Raw genomic sequence first — 20631 nt, 5'->3', positions numbered from 1 at the left:
ATTTTCATCTGCAAAATTTGGATAGCAGGTACCTACACTTATCAAGTGATCTGATATCTTTCACTAAGCTACTTGCAGATACTAAAGACCAGTACAACAACCATGTTTCCAACCACACAGCACGAGGGACAACAGTCATATGCAGAAGCATCAAATATTTTTTCAAAAAAGTATACCGCTAACCTGGAGTAATGAAGAGATATTAAAACTCAAAAGTTGAACATTTAGATTTTTCTTCTTTGCCCTACTCCAGTGGCATGCACTAGCATACTTGATAAACTGCTCACTCCACCCCCCTCCACAACTAAGTTTACTTAAAAGCCTCCTACTTTCTGAAACATGTCTCAGCTAAAAGGTTATTGACCATCCTATGTTCAGCCATCATGATGTTGCTACCGCACTGTCCAAAGCAGATGGTGGAATTACCAGGGTAGCTTACACATGGGGCACACTGGTCATAAGATATCAGATCTTCACAAAGTTCACGTTTAAAAAATTCCAAAAAAATAGTAATTTTTAACTACTTTGTTTTCACATGCAGGAAGTATCATATTTAAATTTACAGAGACAAGCTAACTTAAGCTATTTCTAAAACAAAATCTGCTACACTTATGCTGACATGTCTCCAAAATCTTGTGCTTAGGTTATTTAGGAAAGTTGCTTGAATAACTACTATGAGCTTCTTCAGAATTTTTTCTAAATCAAGTTTTCTACCTTGTGCCCTATTCCAAATCAGAACAGATGCAGAGGGGCTGCTCTCCAGCCTCTCCTAAAGCTCAAGATATTCTCAAATCTAAAGGAGACAGAAAGGACAAAACAGAAAATAAGATGAGGAGATGGAAAGAAGAAACAGACACCAGAACTCTCAGAAATAACCAAGCTATTTGAATAAAAAGGAAATTAATGAAGCCAGGAAGGGAAAAAAAACCAAGCAAATTTTACATGTATTTCACCTGATTATCTTTCAACCCAATATCTTCTCAGCTGAATGGCCATGAAAAATAAGATCATTCTTTTAAACTTTCTCACTGTCTTTCAAGAAAGATGTAGAATAACTCCCCCAGCCCAAGTATGGGTCAAAGCAGGGCAGAAGAGGGGAGGAAGACCCTAAATACAATTACATTTTAAAGTTCATAAACTACTAAACATAGGGAATGGAAATAGGAAAAAAAAAAACAGAAGTATCAACATTGCCCTGTATCAATCAGCAAACTACAGTCACGCAGCCTGCACAAATGTCCATGTCATACATTCTTCTTAAATGTAATTCAGAGGAACAGTAACGTATAACTATTTAAAGAACTCAAGAACCATACATAATGCAGACACCAATACAGAAGACCTAACCAATTCAGTTTTCTGAAGAGTCACAGTAAGTAAAATAAAAACGTAGTAAGATTAGCTAAATTACAGAGATTACACACAAGAACACAGACTTAGCATTTCTGGACTACAAAATTCACTGTTAGTCCAACACCTGCATAACTTATACAATATAAAATGAGATGTCGTTAACTACTCTGTCTTGCAGAAAAAAAACCAAAACACGGAATATGCAGAAAGAAGGAATTCCTGGAAGAGTGTTTTAACACGTTTGAACTGCTCCAACCATCTCCATCAGGTCCTGTGCTGAACAGTATTATGCAGCCAGGGAACTTCGTATTTTCCAAGTAATGATATTCAGTACTGAGAGAAAAATAAATAAATAAATAGTTTACTACTTTGCAATAGTTATTCACCTGACATTTTATTTCACTACCCTATCCTAGAAGGATCTCCTTCCAAATGTGTCTCGCTCTCTATTCTCGCACAAAGGGAAGTTAATAAATTTGAACCATAAAATCCATACTGTTCTACAGAATCACACCAGAAGGTCAAGGTGGCAGATCTGACATATGCAGTGGGAAGCAGGGGCAAGCTGGACTGCCTGCAGAAGAACAGAAAACAATCAAGGGAAGACCAAAAAGGTGACTTGCCAATGATAGTTCTGTCTTTTACAAATCATCTGAATTGTGATTACTAATAAAATATCTATTGCAGTAGACAGCCATGAGTGATTTTTATTCCCATGAACATTTTCAAATAGAATCCATAGTACGAGAAACACAGGATTTGGGAGGAAAATGATATCTCGCAGTGATGGAGTAACGCTGCTGTGGAGTTCAGCCTAATCCTTCATCAAGGTACATGAGATCTAAATTACTCTACAGTGGCCTTAAATTAAAAGATGCAGATTAGTTTAAAAGTAGCTACGTGGTTTGTTAGACAAATATGTTCCATGACCACATTATTTATTATTCTTAAAACACTATAAATGAACATAAACATCACACAATAAACATCTGTAGCACACCACTTCTATCCTCTTTCGCTCTAAGGAAAGCAGAATATAAAAAAGCCTGTGCCCGAATTCATTATATTTGACAGAAAAATGTAACACTAACAGAAGAATGACTAATGGCCACACAGCAATTTTCCTTACAATACAAAACTTCTACTATTATTGATTACCTGCAGCATGCGTTAGAACAGTTTGCAAACTGTATATTATTTTACCCAGACCCCGATCAAGGTTTATATGTTCTCTTCTCTATGGTACTGCTGGCAATAGAGAATCTTGTTTTGCAGTAGAGTTTTACTAGATAACTATATTTTACTTCATCAGAAGTGCTCCTCTACCTCTTGACCTTTTATTTCAAGTTTAGAAGCTGAAGTCAGAACTCTATACAAGAAAAAGGAGACCAACTGAGTCACTCCATAAATCTGTTCTGTGACTGAAGTTAAAAAAAAAAAATTTACATTATTTTTCTTGTTATTAGAAGCATGAATTATCCAAGCAAAGGTGCAGAGACAAAAATTCAACCAGCTTGCTATTTTATCTACAGTTAGTTATACAAGCATTAACTCAGAATACATTCTTACTCTCAAAAGAATTTTGCACCTATCTGGACACATATTGAAATATAAGAAAATCCACTTAAACATAAGAAAAAAACTTCTTTAGCATGAAGGTGTTTAAAAACTGGAACAAGTTACCCAGAGAGGTCACAGAGTCTCTGTCTTTGGAGATATTAACAATCCAGCTGTACAATGGACCTGCTTTGAGCAAAGGCACTGAACTACGTGATCACCAGAGGTCCCTTACAACCTCAACCATCCTGCAATTCCATTTTTAAAAAATCTCTGCTTCTGCCAAAGAACACAAAAGAAAGGTTCAATAGAAAACAACAAATAATTTGGATAATACCTGACACCTGCAAATCTTTCTAAAAGCTATCATCTCGATTTTATAGTTACCTTTACAGCCAACATGAAATGTCTGAACAATTTACACAACTCAGAAGTTAATGTTTCCTTGAACACAACTCTGCAGGAAATTTTATCTACTACAAGCAAATAACTGCAAAGGAAACACTGTGGAAAACAGCATTAAGTAAGTCAAGAATTACTTCTCACAACTATTCTATTTGTAAATGAAAATAACTGACTGAAGTAGCGAGTCAAACCGTACTATTGATGACTGCCTCTGCTCAGATCAATTTCCCCTGAAAAGAGCCACAGGACTTCTTAAATGATCATTCCTATGGCACAGATGTCCTTCACCAGGAGTCAGCTGGGGAAGCCTCCAGGTTCACTTTCTGATACTAGTTCATATCTTAACATAAGAGAACAAGCATAAAGAAAATTAACGGAATCCAAAATTATTTTCCTGCCCAGACAAGTGTTTGAGTGAACATGTCGTGGTTTAACCCCAGCCAGCAACTAAGCACCACACAGCCGCTCATTCATCTCCCTCCCAGTGGGATGGGGGAGAGAATGAGAAGGGTAAAAGTGAGAAAACTCATGGGCTGAGATAAAGACAGCTTAACAGGTAAAGCAAAAGCCACACACGCAAGCAAAGCAAAACAAGGAATTCATTCACAACTTCCTATGGGCAGGTAGGTGTTCAGCCATCTCCGGGAAAGCAGGGCTTCATCACGCCTAACGGTTTCTTGGGAAGACAAACACCATCACTCCAAACGTCCCTCCCTTCCTCCTTCTTCCCCCAGCTTCATATACTGAGCATAGCATCATATGGTATAGAATATCCCTTTGGTCAGTTGGGGTCAGCTGTCCCAGCTGTGTCTCCTCCCAACTTCTTGTGCACCCCCAGCCTACTTGCTGGTGGGGTGGGGTGAGAAGCAGAAAAGTCCTTGACTCTGTGTAAGGACTGCTCAGTGGTAACTAAAACATCTCGGCATTATCAATACTGTTTTCAGCACAAATCCAAAGCATATGATGCTTACTGCCAGAAAACATGGTAGATGCAAAAACCATACGTAGGTTCAGAAGTTTTTAAAAATTAAGTATATCCATGGAATAAAAATCCATACAAAACATCATCCCCACTGAAGACTGGGAGAGCTGACCTAAGGAATAACCCTATATGCTTGCCTAGAAAAGAGTGTAAGAATAAAGCACCTGCTGCCAAATACTGGTTAGCTGTGGGAGACAAGCAGGACTTGAAACAATGGTCTTGTCACATACCAGGATCCCAGAGCTTTACACTTCAAGAGAGAATATCAGATTAGCTCAGTATGGCCATTCCTGTGAATAACAGTCTTTGGGTTGACACAAAAAAAAAAAAAGCAGGAAGAAACTAAGACTATTGCTCCAGCACATCACTTCTCCAAAAGAGAGGTGAAATAGTAGTTTGAGATTGTGATACTGTCCATAAAATAATTAGCTCTCTAATGCTGCCTAAAACGATAATTTGCTTCCCCACCTTTCACAGCCTTTTTTTAAAAGCATCCAAAGAAATCAACGTGGACTAAAGAAAGATCTTTTCCATCATTATTGTAATTAAAGCAGGATTGACCACTTCATTCAAATGACAAAAGGCTTCCAATGACTTACAAACGACTACTAATACAAAGCTGGAGAAAACAACATGCAATTTCAGGAAGAAAAAGATACAGTATTTAAGTAGTTCAAACGTGTATTAAGATGTTGAGCCAAAAAAAACCCCAACCAACCAAGACAACCCCACAACCCTTTTTTGTCATCTCAAAACTGAAAATACTTCAAGTCACTGTCAGTCACACAGCTCTCTACTCCAGAAGACAATAATGAAGAGCATACCACTAAACACAGTTCAGTACTAGAGCGAATATCATATGTATAGGCAGAGAAGAGCAGTACACATAATGTATCTCACAATCTGTTAATCCAGAATGCACATCAACACAAATTTCTGGAAACATGGGCTTTTGAAAGCTGTTCAAGAAAACTCTGCCACCTTCCTCTAACCTAGTAACATAAGCAGGAATCCCAGCAAATCATAAACTAGCATGGCTGGATACAAGCTAACATAACTGTATTCTAGAACACTTAATCTTTTCAGTAATTATCACCACCACGAATAGTACAAAAAGAAGCAACTGTAATAAACCACAAAAAGTACTGGTTATTTGTACATGGAGTTCCAATGACCTTCCCTTCCTAAAGGACATCCAGCGTTTTTTTACACAAGATGGAAATTTCTTTTCTTTATGTTAGTTCCTTGTGCATACTATTATTTTCTTCAGGCTGACACTGTAATTATGGTGAAGTTTCCTTCTCAAAACCAGGTTATAGCAAGACTGTAAGCCCCCTTGAAATTATGCAGATTCATTTATTTGGTGAAGATACAGCTTCAAAAAGCTTTCTATTTTCCCAAAACATCACATCCCTCATATCTGCAGTCTTATTTTTAAAAGAAAGAGTATGGTCCATACTGAAAGAAAAGGAAATTTAGGAAGCAAAACATTAAGCAATCTCATCGTAGAGCAAATTATCAACTACACACAGTTTTTACTATCAAGAGTTTTTATGTACTTGGGTGGGGGGAAACAGCTACCCAAAGCCTTGTTAAACCTTGAAAGCGATAGTGTATTTGAAGACAAATCTTGCCGAGCACACTCCTCTGTTACAATTCTGTTTGACCAGGATATGTCACACAAAGCCAATATTCTATGATCAGAACTGAACGTTCCTGTTGACAGACTCAGCAATACCAGTAAAGTATGGCTTCATACATAAATAATCAAGTAATGCTTGCATGCACTATGAAGAAAACAAAACAAAATAAACAAAAAAAACATAAATAAAACCAGAACTTTGTATTTTTCCTTCAAAAAATAAAATAAAGGTGTCTGGTATCTAACATGACTATGGGTCACTGAAAATTTTTTTTTTGAGGAAATATCAACACTCCTCAGCAACGCTAGACTTCAAACACATACCTATTAACTTTCAGCCACAATAAGAAACAAGAAATACTTTGCAGGTATCTGACAGAACTTCATTCTCTGTAAGGCAGAGATTTAAACACCTCACAAATAAAGAGCCGTCCTGCAATTCCACCCCACACACATTACAGAAAAACAAACGTGTCTCCTCTCACCCTGACACTGCATCTGCAGAGAAGAGACTGCTCTGAGTCTTGCAGACTTTCTCTCACAGTGAAAAACATTCAACGGTGAAACCAGACAGAGGCAGTCTGGATTAAACAGATGGCACTCTATTTAGAACACTTTCACTGTTAATAACATGATAATGGCATTCCTTCTGGAACTCTTCTCATGCCTCCCAGTATCCCTATAAAAAAAAAACCAACCTGAAACCCAGAATCAGCTTTACATCAGGATATTTAAAAAAAAAAAAGCACTAAAATTCTGCCAGCATCATGCTATAAACCAGTGTTTGTTCTCACTCTTGTAAGAGCATCAGAAATTAATATAACAGAGTTTGTACTCTGCTGTAAAGAAACAGCACTATTGTATCATCTACAATTCAGGAATGATTTAAGCCCTTACAAGTCACGGACTGAGTAGTTAACTTCTACCAGCTTCTTTTCGGATGAAGGGGACTACGTACTCAACCTTGAGAAACATGAAAAATAATTTAATTATTCAGAGACTAACACAATTAACACTTCACAATTACATAGCCATGGCACGCAAAACGCGCAGCTCCCTAGAGACGGGTACTCAGCAGAACCAAGCAACCCTCTCACTCAAGAAGCAGCTGTCGAGAGAATTCTTAACTTCCACTTACCTCTCAGTGCAGTTCCACGATTTCAGGACACCTGCCCGCTTCTCCTACGGAAACAAACAGCGAGGCTCTTTCAAGACACATCCACCGCCAACCAAAAGTCTGCTCCTGCCGCCCGCCGAGCGCGCGAGCACCTCCGATTTCCCCCCGCGACTTCTTCCCCTGAGGAGGCGAACCCCGAGGGCAGGCAGCGAGGGGGCACTGCCCCGGGCCCCGCCGCCGCTCCGCCGCTCTCCGCGGTCAGGGCCGGGGGCGCGCGCGGGCCCGGGGCTTACATAACCGCTGGGCGCGGGGGTGCTCCCCCGCCGCCCGCCCCTCTGCGGTGCCTGGGGAGCCGCCGCCTGCGGGGAGGGGGAGGGAGGGGGAGAGGGGGGCCGAGCGCGGCGCCGTCGCCACCGCTGTTGGCCGGGCTGCGGGAGGGGAAGGGAGGGGAGGGGAGGGGAGGGGGGAAGCAACGGCTCGCGCCCCCGCACGCGCAGGCCCTGCGGGCTTCCGTCCCTGCTCGCGCACCCGGCAACGACCGGCGGGCAACGGCCAACCAGCGAAGAGAGAGGAGGGGAGGGGAGGGGGGGATCCTTGCTGCCGCCCCGGCCGCCGCCGCCACCACCACCACCCAACAGCTCCGGTACCGACTCCTATTGCCGCCGCCCCCTCACCCTCTTCTCCTCCGCTGCCACCTCCAGCCACTGCCAACCCCGCAGCTCAACAACGCACCCACCCATTGGGCCGCTCCCGCCCCCAACAAGCCCCGCACGGATTGGCCGCTTTCTCCTCCGTGTCTCCCTCCTACCCCCCACCCCCAGCTCCTCCGCCAGAGTCGGCGGCGCTGCTCCGTGTGCGGGACCTGCCTCGTTAAACGGCGACGGGAGTGCTGCGAGTAGCAGAGGGCTGGGCAGCGGCCTTGCTGCCTTCGCGCCTTCGCCAAGATAGTGGGAGGAACCGGAACGGAAGCTGCCCGGAACCCTCGTGGCTGGCTGCGCTTCCGTAAGCGGCCGGTCCTCCCGCCGACTTCCGCTTCCGGGTGGCGGCCGCGTCCTGAAGGAGGGTCAGAGAGCGGGCAAGTACCGAGGGCCGGGAGGTGCGGGAGCCTTCTGGGGCTTGCCTGCGCCGCTGCCACCCTGGGAGTGCCTGTGGGGGGGCTTGGGAGGGGAGAGGGCGGCGGCAGCGGCGTCTGTTGCTCGGGTTGTGCCCCCGAGCCGGGGCGGCCTCACGCAGCCGCCGTGGCCCTTCTCCAGGCGCCGTTAGACGGATACCCGCCCCGCCCGGGCTAGCGGGCCTCGGCGCTGGCGCCTTTCGGTCCTGCTTTTGCTGGTTTTGCTGGCGGAGAGCGCACGGCTGGTGCTGCAGTGCAGCCCTCTGGCCGCGGCGTGTGGGCGCTGGTGTGCGTTCATGTGCGCATAAACCCCTTTCTTGTAGAAAGGCAAATACTGGTCGGAGAGAGGTCTTGGGGTTTTATGGCAAGGACATAGACTGGGGAGGCTTTTCGGGTAATGACAGCATGAGAGCTCTTCTTCAGGTTTCCTTCTGCAAGAGAATCCTCTTTGCTTGCTTCCACAGTTTGGGGTCTGCAAGAGTTACAGGCTTCGAAGCTGTGTTCTTGGCACCATTGCATCCCAGTCAATTCTCCTAAAAGTTAAGGACATTAAATCTGTTCTTTGCTACCAGATATGTGTTAAAATGGGAAATCCTGACTCAAAGAAGTCTCAGGTGCTTTGTGAAAATAGAGACTTAAAAGCCATTGTTATTTTCTTCCACTCCTTCAGGATCCCATTGAAAACATTCACCTTGCCATCTGCCTTGATCACTGTTTTTTAATGAGAACCTTAATATTTTCATAGTTCTCTCAAGGTCTGTCTACATAAAGCATGTATTTCCCAGCCTCATGAAATGACTAGTAAGGTGCATCTCCTTGTGCATTCATCTATCCTGTACCCATTTATTGCCACAGTTACGTTTGACTGAATTGGAGGCAACTTAAAAGGAGCTGAGGAGCCAAGTCTTTGGTTTTTTCACGTTTTTCTTCAGAGCTTGGTGATTGTAGCTCTGCCATACCTAAATTAGAAATTTCCAAACTAAACTCTGAGCTTTTTGATGTACTCTGGAAAGCCTGCAAGTTGCTGGGGCCTGGTATTGCTAAAGAGCATTTATAGACATTGGAAACAATGTTTTTTCTGACACTATTTTCTGGCACAGAAGATTTACATAGCTGCTCCATGAATGTAACGGTGGTGGTGACTTACAACACAGTAACACTTAAGTCTGCACAGTTTGCCTTACTGTGCTAAATCACCAACTTCAGAAATGCAGCATAAAGTCTCTTAGCTCTTCGTTCTACAGTGTACTGTGTACAATGCAGAAGATGCTTCATGTGCAATGTTACGTGCTTTGGAATACTTCTTGTAATCTCCCTGTTTTTCCTGTACAGGGTACTGTTCTTTGCAAGTGTGTGAAAATAAGCTGATACTTTCTGTGAAATAAAAAAACTACTCTCTTTTCTTGTAGGTATGGGGCATGGAAATGAACACAGCCATGGCCATGGCAAAATGGAACTCCCCGACTACAGGCAATGGAAGATAGAGGGTACTCCACTAGAGAAGGTCCAGGAAAGGCTAGCTAAACGGGGTCTTAGAGATCCGTGGGCTCGGTAAGTGCAGAAGCCTCAAAAATAATCTTGATATGCCATCTTGTAGCCTCAACTGGACCTTGTCATTGCAGATTATTCTTTCTTTAGTAAAAATAGTGAAAAATGCATCTAGATTGTTAGCCAGAATTTCAGTTAAGTCTTTACTTTTTTGTGTGGAGGTCACACTTTGCATCAGCTTGACCAGTCTCCGCATTTTGCAAGGCATCCTTGCACTTTGTGATGTTTCATGATGATACAGATCAGGCACAATGACCAATACCTCATCCACCAAAACACTTAAGTAATATTAGGTCTTCCACACATGAGTAAGCTGGTCCCTTCTCAGCAAAGAGATTGTGTGCTCAGATCTTGCTGAAATTGATGGAACTTACATTGACGTTCTGAGTAGAAATAGCGTTCCTTATATACAACAGGAGGCCTTTATTTGAAAAGAAGAAATATACTAGCAGACAATGTGGAATTTGAGTCAAATGTGCATTTCGTTTTGCTAAGCAGTGAATGACATAATGGAAGATCAGATTTTTACCTCTGTTGTCCCAGTCTACAATGAATAGCTCCTCTTTTTTAGCTAGAGCAATTCTGGATCATTTAGGCAGCTGCTAAAACAGGGCTTAACATATTTCTGCCATATCATTAATTATGTAGTACTTTGCTCAAGTACTCTTTAATCTTGGGGAATAAAAATGCTAAATGTCTTGTGCTGTGTAGTCCAGTTCTTCTGTAAGGCAAAAGTTGCATTAGCAGACTATTCCAGGAGCCTTCATAGAAAAGGCTTTACTTCAGACCACTACAAGAAAAATGTAAGAGTAAACGGGTAATCTGTTAAAAAGTTGTTACATGCTATAAACTCTGGAGGGGTTTGGGATTGACAGCACTTTTTTTTCCTTCCTTTGAAACAGTTTAAGGCTGTAAGCATGGAGTAAAACATAGTTTTGATGATGATAAGAATCATTTGAGTCCTTAGGATTATCAGTTACCAATTAACTTTCCAGGCCTGTGTCACATTTATGTTGCCTCTATTTCTGAGGAGTGCAAGCAGTGTTAGATTATTTTTTTTCCTTTGCTTCAGACAAAACTGTTTTCAGCAAGCAATAGGCTTATTCCCATTTAAAAAGTGGACACAGTTTAATATCATACATTTAGTGTAAATTAATGTAACTTTTAGTGCATATACTTCCAAGTTGAGAAAGTGCTACAAAACAGCAAACTGGAAAAGAGCTTGTGTAATATTTGTTGCTCCTAGATTAAAAAAAAAAAATAATGTTTCTCTGGTAAAAGAAGGGGATGGAGCCAATTATGTGAGGAGTTGAAATAAGGAGCAAAGTCAAACTTTTAAAGCATGAGATGATTCCTCCTGAACTTTTCAAATTTTATGTAAAGTAATATTTCGGTTCCATAGGACAAGTACAAGTATTGTGCCAATCTTCCTTAACAAAGGAGAAATTAAAGTATCAAGTTACTTGCCTCAGTAATCTGGAAGAAGATTGCATTATTAATATCTTGCACTAGAAGTCTTGAAAAATTAACCCTCTCTAGGGCTCCCCTCTTTGCTATATTAAGTTCCTTTTAACAGGAGATCAGCTTTCCACCTTTGTAGCAAATGCATATTAATGTACATATTCAATACCGAGTAAGCCGTGTGAAAGTATCAATTAGTACTCCGTACTAGCATCTAGAAGATACTCTTCCATACCAATGTGCTTTCATCTCAAGTCACAGAAACCATCTGCACAAGGGGCATTATCTATGAACATATGTACTTGACCCTCTTGTTTAAAAAACTTATATCTTCTCCTGAAATGATGGTTCTAATTTTATTGCTTCTTTCTGTGCATGTTTTTTTCCTTTTCTTAAGGACTTTGAGTCCTTAGAAGAGAAACTGTGTCCATCTCTATAGATTACACTGGTTGTGCTAGACAGAAATCCTTGTAGTCAATTATAGCAGTGACTAATGTTTCAATAACAATGTAGGTTAAAAACAGCAAAGCAAAACTGTGAAGTTTGAGAATATTCTGTAGCTTTTTAGCAAAACACAATCTTTTCAGCTTTTTTTTTTTTTAATCAGTTTTAGTAGGCTTTTCTGACCCTAATACAGTTAAGTGCCGTATTGTCAAACAGGAAGTGCCTCCACACTAGAATGAGTTTTCTATGGCTGGAAAAACTTTCCCTTTTAAGATTTAACTATGCTAGATACTTTCTAGCACAGTGACTAGGCTTTGTAGTTACTCCATCCTGTGCAAGTGCTGGGAGCTTCTGATTTTGTTTCAAACAGAGTAAAAACAGAAGACACCAATTACATCAATTTGAGGAGGTGATTCTTGTTACTAGAATTATGTTGTTTGCTGGTGTTACTTGTATCTCAAATTACATGCATAAAGTTTAGAGTTAATATCATGAACTTTACTTGTGGCAACTCCTGTTACTTAAATGATAGAAATATTACAGTCTCAATATAGATCTAGTTGAAATACCTTCATCTTTTTTTCCCTAACAAAGATATTCCTATTAATGTTTATCACAGTGCCACCACTGATCTTGTTTTATTCTTTTGGTTTCATTTTTCTTCTAGCAATGAAGCCTGGAGATATATGGGTGGCTTTGCAAAACCTGTCACCTTAACAGAAGTCTTTACTAGGGGACTCAAGTGGGGATTTGCAGCTTTCGTCATAGCTCTTGGCATTGAATATACACTGTTTCCTCCAAAGAAGAATGGTGGCCATCACTGAAGATCAAATATGACAACTTAATACTTCCTAATTACTAAGCTGAAACATACATAAGCCTGCTGCTCACTCTGTACTTACAATATGTGTATTAAAGTCTATCACAGGCAAAACCATATTTCTTTGATTATTTTTTTATACTGTTGTGGAAGGATAAAAAAACATAGCCAGAGCAATTTATCTGACTTCAATCTGGGAAAAAAACCCAAGACATACATATGCTTTTGGGTTTGCTGTACCATCCTTTAAAGAACAGAGGAAATTACCAGCCCAGCTCCTTCAAGCCCTGCCAACATTCTATTAAATGAAATTGAGAAAGCGTGTTGCTTTTAAGAGAAAAATTGTACTGTATTAATTACAGGCTTAATAATGATTATTTGCTAGTAAGTGGTAATGAATGACTTGTCATTTCTTAAAAGTATAATTTGTTACTCACTCTTATGGGTCTAAATAAAAACAACTATTACCATAAAGCTTTAAAAAGTACCCAAAACTGCCTCAAAGTATATGAAAATACCAAAGCTTAATACTTAATCCTATTGAAGGATTAATTAATTTGGCAGACGCTAAGCACCAAAACAATCTGCTGTGTAATATCCAGAAATTAATAATTACATTGGTGCCACATTTACTAAGCAAAGTAGAATGTTTCACTCAGCGATAGCTGTACCTTATCCTAATGACTTCCAATATACTGCAGCGTAATGTGAAAAAAAGAGAAAAAACAATTGCTTTTTTTCTTTGTCCTGGTGTATTAAGTTGTAAATGTAGTAGAGATTTATTTATCTCTTTTTAAACCTAGTCTCTTTTAATAATTTGTTTCAAATTTCCTATTTTTACTTCAAATTATCTAACAGCTTCTGGAGTGCTTTAAGAATGGCTGAAGTGAGGACTATAGTAGAAAAGGGCCTGTTGGCAGTATATGTCCTCTGCAGCACTAGGAATTAGAATTGGCTGAATATCCTATTGTAAATTTTGTTATGCCATTAGTAACATAAGCTAAGGAGGGTATACTATCTCATTTTTCAATCCAAACAAGAGGAAAAGCAAAATTAGACACACAAGTGAGAAACTGTAAATGCCACTAGACAATTACATAGTGGACAGTTTAAGTAATCATGTCACAAATTGCAGGTTTACAAAAAACTTGAAGGTCTTACCTAAACACAGGAAAAAATATATATTTTTTTTAATATATATATTCACACACAACCTTTCTGAGAGATTATAACAGAGCTTTATTTTTAGAGCCAATAAACATCTGTTATTGTGGGAGTGCAGCTGTACTGTTCAGCGGAGTTTGTCATCTTTGTATGACATTGCTCAAGGCACTGTTCATAGGGCAAACATTTGTTTGTTTTACTAAACTTTTCTTGCCCAATTCTTTCTCAAGCATCCCTATCCAGTTGCATCATTCCCTGAAAAACAAATCAAGAACCTACTGTGTAAGGTCTGTTGCACAAAATATTTCTATGTTGTCCCTGAGGCAGTCCCACCCAGAATACACATTTTCAAAGGCTGGTACTCTGCTTGTCTTCTATCTAGGTCCAATACTAAACTTCTTAACATAACTGAATTTTAGATGGTTGTTCAGAAAAACAATTAACAGAGCTAGCATTACATGCAGTATTGGTGAATCTTGCACTTAAGATATGTGCTGTTTTCACTTCAGCTGCTCTTTGTAATTTTAATTTGGTGTGCAGTACTTGTGTACTGATTGGCTGCCTCCCCCCCCCCCCCAACTCTGCTGCAGCTGCTCCAGAAGCATAAGCCTTAAAAAAAAAACAAAAAACAACTTTAAGCAGTAGTTGCTGTCCCATTTAGTTTCCTGTTGGGAAAGTTTGTTTTCATGTTATTCTCTACATATGCTTTTCATTGGGTTTTTTTTGTTTGTTCTACATCAAATGCTTCAGAGTCTGATGTAAAGTTGCTACAAGTTCCTGTAGAATTAGTCTTCTTAAATGTTACAAGCCTGCCACTTCACTGATATAGCAGCCAGTTCTGTTAAATATCAAGAGCCTTATTTACACTAGCTGAAGAGATATTAATACATTATTTTATTTTCAAGGACTAGCAGATGAACTCAGATTTATAAGTTACTGTAATCATATTTTCAGCATACATAACCTTGGTATGTTGCTTAGTTTATTTAGACCAAAAGATATAAAATACATACAAATGTAGTTTGGCTGCTATATAAACTAATGCGTTCCTCAGTAATTTTTTAAAACAGATTATTTTGTTCATGAAGACTTTATTGTATATGAAGAAAGTTAAGACAATCAAAATCTTATGTCTTCTAATTTCAGCCAGTTTCCAGAAAACTTACATGCAAGCAAATAATCTCAATTTAATTTCCACAGATGGTCTACTTTAAAGATTAAATTCATGCATAAGTGCTGTCTTGCATAGGGAAGCTCATAAGCATCAGCCTTACCAACGTTCTACATAAGCAAATATATTGGGCACATTCACTGTTAGACTAGACTAGTTTAGGTAAAATTCATGAATTAAGGTGGTATCATTCAATGGTTTAATAGCCAGATGGCAGCCACTGCCCTAAACAACTGCCTTAATTTATGATGAACATATTTTGCCAATATTGTGGAATATAAAAATGTCTCATCATTATTATACATACAATACTCAAAGATTTTTATTTCACAGGTATTATAATACTAATCCTGCCTTTCTACCAGCATAGATATTTTACAGTGCAAAGAACAGGGTCACAAACAGCAGGGGCACCTGCAGGTGAGGAACATACATGATTGTAATACTGCAGTCAGAAAGTTCTTTCTGTAACGTAAGTTCTGAAAAAATAGAACTAATGATGCTCCATTTTCTGAAATGCAAGTGGAAATCCCATCTCCATCAGTATTCAAAGAGCTATTTCTGCTCACCTGGAAAGATACTTGTGATTTATCTATTGGTTTTGCTAATGCTACCTATAATACTTACATCATTAACATACACATTTGGAAGATTATGCTACAGAGAAGTTAAAGCACCTAAATTATTCCAATACAATAGTAACTACATTGTAGTATAAATAGGATGTCTCTGAAAGTCCTATTTTGGAGCACAATAGAGTAAGTGTTCCCATGATGCGAGGCAGTTGTAGTTTAAATAGCAGACTGTAACTGTGTGTTTGTGTTGTTAACCTGCCTTGAAATCTCTCCTAAACTACAAATCTTTGTTGAGCTCTCAAACTATGAGCTTCTATCCTGCAATTAGATCTTTGCCGGATCAGCATTTATTAAAACTTTTTACATCAAGGCAAGCGCATTTTCTACAGGCAGCTAATTGAAGTTAGGAGTGTTTGCTTCAAGGGGTTTTACAAGGAATGTACTCAGGACCCATGCTTCTCTTCCAATTAAGTTTACTGATTTCATCATGGGTGTCAAAACATTCAGGGATTCATCCAAACTGTTTTACATGTATGACGGGGAACTGATTTTACAGGTGCTCTGTATGTTCCCTATCCTCTGTTATAGGCCAAATAGAAATCTGAAAGTCAGATAATCCTTTCACCATTGTTCCAATAGAGAAGAAAACCTCTTGAAAATAGACTCTTCCCTTAGTGACTTAGCCTTTTTTTAAATAAGAATAATAAAAGCAACACCAACACATAACAAATGGAACTAGTAACACCATTTATATATACAGACAGAATGCACTCAATCTGATCATACCAAGTCTGATTTTGAAATATATAGCATAAAAGCCAAGTTCCTAGTATTTTCAGAAGCATAACTTTAGAAGACTTTTTTGTTTTACATAACTAGAAGAATCTACAAAATTAAAATAGATCAAACCTGTTATGAAAGCATATAGAGAGAAATATGTCCAAGCCAGAGATTTATAGCCAAAACCCTGTAAATTGAAACACTAGGCCCATGTCTTCCCAATCACATCTAATCGTACTGGTATGGTCTATGTTCTACATTTATACTGATTTACAGTTCCAGTTTACAAGAGATGTAACAATGAGAACAATGTAGTATTTCAACTTAGAAACAGGGGGGAAGAATGAAAAAAACTTGCATATAACTCATAAATGCTGCCTAAAAATATGTGAAAACTGTTTAATAAGCATATAAAAATTAGGTAAATTAAGGAAAAAGTGGAGTAAGTAAACAAAAGAGTATATTGGTCACTTAAGCAGTGGCTGTGTTAAAATGGTAAGTCATTCAACCATTTTTGAAAAAATATAATTCTTCTTTCATAAGCCTGCAGCCATACCATCTCCTTAAACCTCTTCTATTAGCCTGTACAAGTCTTTAAATGTTTCTATGGAATAGATCAAAAGAAAAACTGTGCATATCGATTCACAGCAGGTAGCTGGTTTCCTTCTGAATCAGCACCAATCCAATGCTACATCTTAGTAGCAGGGATACCATGATACCCTTGAATGACTGATATTAAAGTGAGAGCCTGAGTGTACAATTTCAGTAAGAATCCAGTTATTTTTTCAGAACACAGAGCAAGTCACTTGGTACCTGACCAAATTCTGGTGTGGGTGATTCTTTCTGTTTCCGTTTTCCCTGCAGTTCCAAGAAGAGCATGACTCCCTGCACAACAGTGTGCTATCCCAGGGTACTGTGCTTCCACTGCTATATTTTTAGCAGCACAAAAACCAACTGTTTTGTAAATGCTTTGAAATCCATTGAGCTGGGAGTTGTATATGATGTGTCTAATTTCACCACATATGGAGGTGCTTTTGTCTATTTAAGTAGATAAAATAGCACAGGATTTTAGTCCTTCAAGAGAGCAGCTCCAGCTACAATACTAGCACCTCAGAGTAAGTCACTTCATGGAAGTTGGTTTATACCACGGGAATTACAACACCCAGTTTACACGGACGAGGCATTACTTAAAATTTACTGAAGATTATACAACAATGGGAAGCATATAACTTTCACACGCCTGTACAATATTATTCTATGAACGAACTCAGAGCGACAGACCAAGATATGAACCAAGTAAGGGCTTACTTCGGCATAAACTCCCGCCAGAACACCCACTCTTATCCCAAGTCTGTAACTGCTCACTGAAAAACGGTCTGTTACTACTGAATGGCTACCGGGGCCAATACAAAGCTGTTTCGTCTGTCCTCATACCAGCAGCAGTATAAAAAGTATAGTCCCATAAGCACCTATACATATACTGAACTCAGGACCATCTTACTGACAACCTCTTCCCGTCACAACGCTACCAGCGCCCCAGCTAGCCAGAAGCCATTTTGTACGTAACCCCCACCCACAGGCGCCGGCAGAAGGTTGCGAGCCGACGAGACCTCCCTTCCGCCACAGCTCCGCCGCCATCTTGGAGTAGCTGGGCCGGCTTGTTTACGCAGCTCTGAGTCTCATCTCCGGAGGTAAACTCTAAAGCAAAAAAAACATAATGCTTCCCTCGCCTACGCCCTAAAACACCCAACGGCCGAACTCACAATAAAATCGTAAGGGTTAGCGAACGTGGCTCGGCAGATGTATAATGAGGGTAAGGTGGCTAAAGCCAGTTCCCTCGTCTCTCAGCGAGGGGACATCTCTGTCTTGAACAGCGTTGCTATCTGCACGCAGAGGCGCGGCTCAGGTGTCTCCAGTAGCCATAAGAGGTACGAGCGAAAAGCACTCTGCGTCTCCTACTCGCGAAAGAGAAAGAGAAGTGATGCTTGAAACCACGCCCGGTATTGGGGAGCCTGTTAGGCTGGTACCGCCTCCTCCTCCTCCCTGCTCCTAATGTCGGACCTGGCCCCGCTGGTGTAGATGAGACCTCCCCGGCGCGTTTGGGTGCGTTATACCTTTCCCTCTTCCTTTCCCTCACATCTCTTATCCCACCCTGCGCCTGCAGTATAGGCGCCCCAATACCCCGTGCTCCGGGATCGGGTCCTCCTCCCTGTCTAGAGCCGGTCCTCACCGTGGGGCGGGCTGAGCCGGGTGCGGAGAGCCGAAGCGTCCGGCGCAAGTGGGGCCTTAGCCCGAGTATGCTCGTGAGGAGAAACGAAACCCGACGCTGCCCATCCGCCTGAAACTTTTTAAACTTGAAGACCGGAGTTTCCTCTTGCTTCATTTTCCAAATGTGATTTAAAATGATGTAGTTAGAAAGTTGCGTGGAAATCTGCATAAACTCCCTGTGGTAAAACCAGTTTTAGTTTTGTTCTTTTGATGAGGAAGATTGGGATGTTAAACTAGTGTATCTCTAAATGGAAATCAGCGTGGTTACTGCTAGTTTACACCGAGAGCAAACTATTTAAGCCTAGTACAATAATGAGAAATGTGAAAGTTACAGCGGGATTTCCCTGTTTTTCCTAAGTATCTCATACCAAATCCTCTTTCTGTTATAGGGAAATGTGAAAGTTGTGGAGCACGCTCCAAACAATTCAACACTTTGAAAAATGCCAGATGATGCAGATTCAAAATGCAGTTACCTTTTGTGTGGTTTCATCACCTCTACCTCTTAATGCGGAGTGGAGGAAGCACAAAATGCAGCAAGTGCCTTCTATAGCAAAGTAACCTCCTACTCTCTAGCGTAGGGGCTTCCACATGAGCTCATCTTGTGAAACAAAGATCCATTTTCCATATCGGAACTACGCCCACTGATTGTATATCCTGTTTTTGCTGCTGCAGACATGGTTGTAAATCACTGAAGAAAAACGCTGTCAGAAATGACAGGCTCTAATTGTAGACCATGTCTAGAGTGTGAAATGTTTCCCTGCTTCTCTCGAAAGACCTTTCCTCTTAATATGAGGCCTGATATGTTGAATTGTTATTAATACGGGACACTTCTCTTTGCCTTGATAATCACATTGGTATTTGTATATTGTGCAGCATTTGTGTTGCAGTCATGGGAACAAGGGTTTCATATATGGTGTTAAACAGCAAAGAGTAAAATTGCTTAAGCCTTGTACATGCATACAAGCCTCCACTTGTTAATGCCAGTAGGGAGTTGCTGGAGCCTCGTGCATCTGTGTGTGTGAAGTTTTAGTGTGTTGTTGTTTCCTGCTCCTTGGGGGAAAAAAAAAAGAAAACTTACCCCTGATTTTGGTTGTATTCTGTATGGACTGGGGGCAGTGTGAAATAGTTCAAAAATGGGAGTATAATTAACTTTAGATATGTTTTTCTGCCTGTTTTAGTTTGGAATGAAAATGATTTGTGGTCTGAAGAGTAAACGTGCTTGCTAATATTCTCAGGTGTTTACCTTAAAAATTTTCTTCTTTTGAACCTTGTTTACAGTGTAATACCCAGGGTCAAAATTCAGTGCAGACTTGGACAAATGTGCCTGTGACAAAGGTGGTTTCCTGTGCAGTATGTGAGAAATTATTTAGCTTTAAAATCTTATACTTTGCTCAGGAAAGTCTGAAAGTTAACTAAACACATAAACTTGCATTTAAGTGCACTTTGGTGCTATCTCCTTGAGATGTGTTTTCTCTCAAACCTCTTTTGGGGACAAGAGGACAGATGAGTCACCCTAAAATCAGTGATTTTCTTACCAGAGACCCTAAGACTGTTTCCCAGAAGAGCCCTTCCTCTGTGAAAATTTGGGGTGATAGTGAACTAAAATAGCCAGACTTACAGATAACTCTTCCGTCACCAGTCATTTTCCCTCAGTGTACCAGGGCTTTTCCTGATTCTTTGAATACAGGAAGAAAAGAGATTTCATTGTTGTTGTTTCACGTGTAGGCCTGCCCCTTTAACTCGCTCTGCCCTTAATGTCACTGACATGATCTTGTAGTATCCTTTTATCTGTCAGTGGTGGTGGTTGTGTTAGACTTCAGCTATTTGGAATTATTCTGGATTTCTTTCTAAAATTGGGAATGTAAATGAGAATGTGTAGTACTTTAGGTTTCTTTTTTTAAACATCTTCCTGCTCCATAAGCTTTGCATTGAAATCTTTACTCAATACATGAAACATTGACCTGAAGAGAAAAATCTTGAGTGTGTTCTTGCAGCAATATTGGCAAATTACACACGTACATGAACACACAAACTAGTGGGGCAGCTTTATCTCTGATGAGTATGAAATTTTTCTCTTCTCTTGAGAAGATAAGCTGTTTTTCCTCTCCTCTTTGTAAAGAATTTACATTCAATAACTCTTCTCGTCGCAGGGCCCAGGTAATCTAAATTGAAAGCCAGGCTTCTGGGTTTTACATTGTCATTGCTTTTCTCTTTTTCTTTAATTGTTGCAGCT

At 40.2% G+C, this 20631-nt stretch overlaps 3 protein-coding genes and 1 long non-coding RNA gene across 14 annotated transcripts in view; 2 read left to right on the top strand and 2 right to left on the bottom strand.

Moving 5' to 3' along the window:
• The window catches only part of HYCC2 (hyccin PI4KA lipid kinase complex subunit 2), a 60182-nt gene extending 52389 nt beyond the window's left edge, over positions 1-7793 (bottom strand). For 2 of the 4 annotated variants that reach the window (XM_069781759.1, XM_069781762.1), the window contains exons 1-2: positions 7731-7793; positions 7078-7121 (exon numbers count right to left, since the gene is read on the bottom strand). The gene's annotated coding sequence lies outside the window, so the exon portion shown is untranslated. Of the gene's footprint in view, positions 1-7077; positions 7565-7584 lie in introns of those variants that run through there. The other 2 variants (XM_069781761.1, XM_009922333.2) reach the window with 2 other exon arrangements.
• A 105-nt stretch (positions 7794-7898) lies between these two features.
• NDUFB3 (NADH:ubiquinone oxidoreductase subunit B3) lies at positions 7899-12554 on the top strand. 3 transcript variants are annotated; one of them, XM_069781800.1, is made up of 4 exons: positions 8004-8135; positions 8632-8706; positions 9577-9718; positions 12288-12554. In XM_069781800.1, the coding sequence occupies exons 3-4, from the start codon at positions 9579-9581 to the stop codon at positions 12442-12444; spliced, it is 297 nt and encodes a 98-aa protein (XP_069637901.1). In that variant the 5' UTR covers positions 8004-8135; positions 8632-8706; positions 9577-9578; the 3' UTR covers positions 12445-12554. The 3 variants fall into 3 exon arrangements, with proteins under 3 accessions (XP_069637899.1, XP_069637900.1, XP_069637901.1); XM_069781798.1 differs by lacking the exon at positions 8632-8706 and having other exon boundaries at positions 7899-8131; XM_069781799.1 differs by lacking the exon at positions 8632-8706 and having other exon boundaries at positions 7999-8135.
• Positions 12555-13655: 1101 nt separating this feature from the next.
• LOC138685129 (uncharacterized) lies at positions 13656-18032 on the bottom strand. Its single transcript, XR_011324386.1, has 2 exons — positions 17894-18032; positions 13656-13859 (listed from the first exon to the last, which is right to left on the bottom strand). It is a non-coding gene; the product is annotated as an uncharacterized lncRNA (long non-coding RNA).
• The window catches only part of CFLAR (CASP8 and FADD like apoptosis regulator), a 24804-nt gene continuing 21888 nt past the window's right edge, over positions 17716-20631 (top strand). For 2 of the 6 annotated variants that reach the window (XR_011324377.1, XM_069781781.1), the window contains exon 1: positions 18027-18233. The gene's annotated coding sequence lies outside the window, so the exon portion shown is untranslated. Of the gene's footprint in view, positions 17822-17932; positions 18234-20631 lie in introns of those variants that run through there. The other 4 variants (XR_011324381.1, XR_011324378.1, XR_011324379.1 and 1 more) reach the window with 4 other exon arrangements.

Source organism: Haliaeetus albicilla, chromosome 4 (assembly GCF_947461875.1).
Source record: "Haliaeetus albicilla chromosome 4, bHalAlb1.1, whole genome shotgun sequence".
Classification (NCBI taxonomy): Eukaryota; Metazoa; Chordata; class Aves; order Accipitriformes; family Accipitridae; genus Haliaeetus; species Haliaeetus albicilla.
This window is presented reverse-complemented; position numbering and strand designations above follow the sequence as displayed.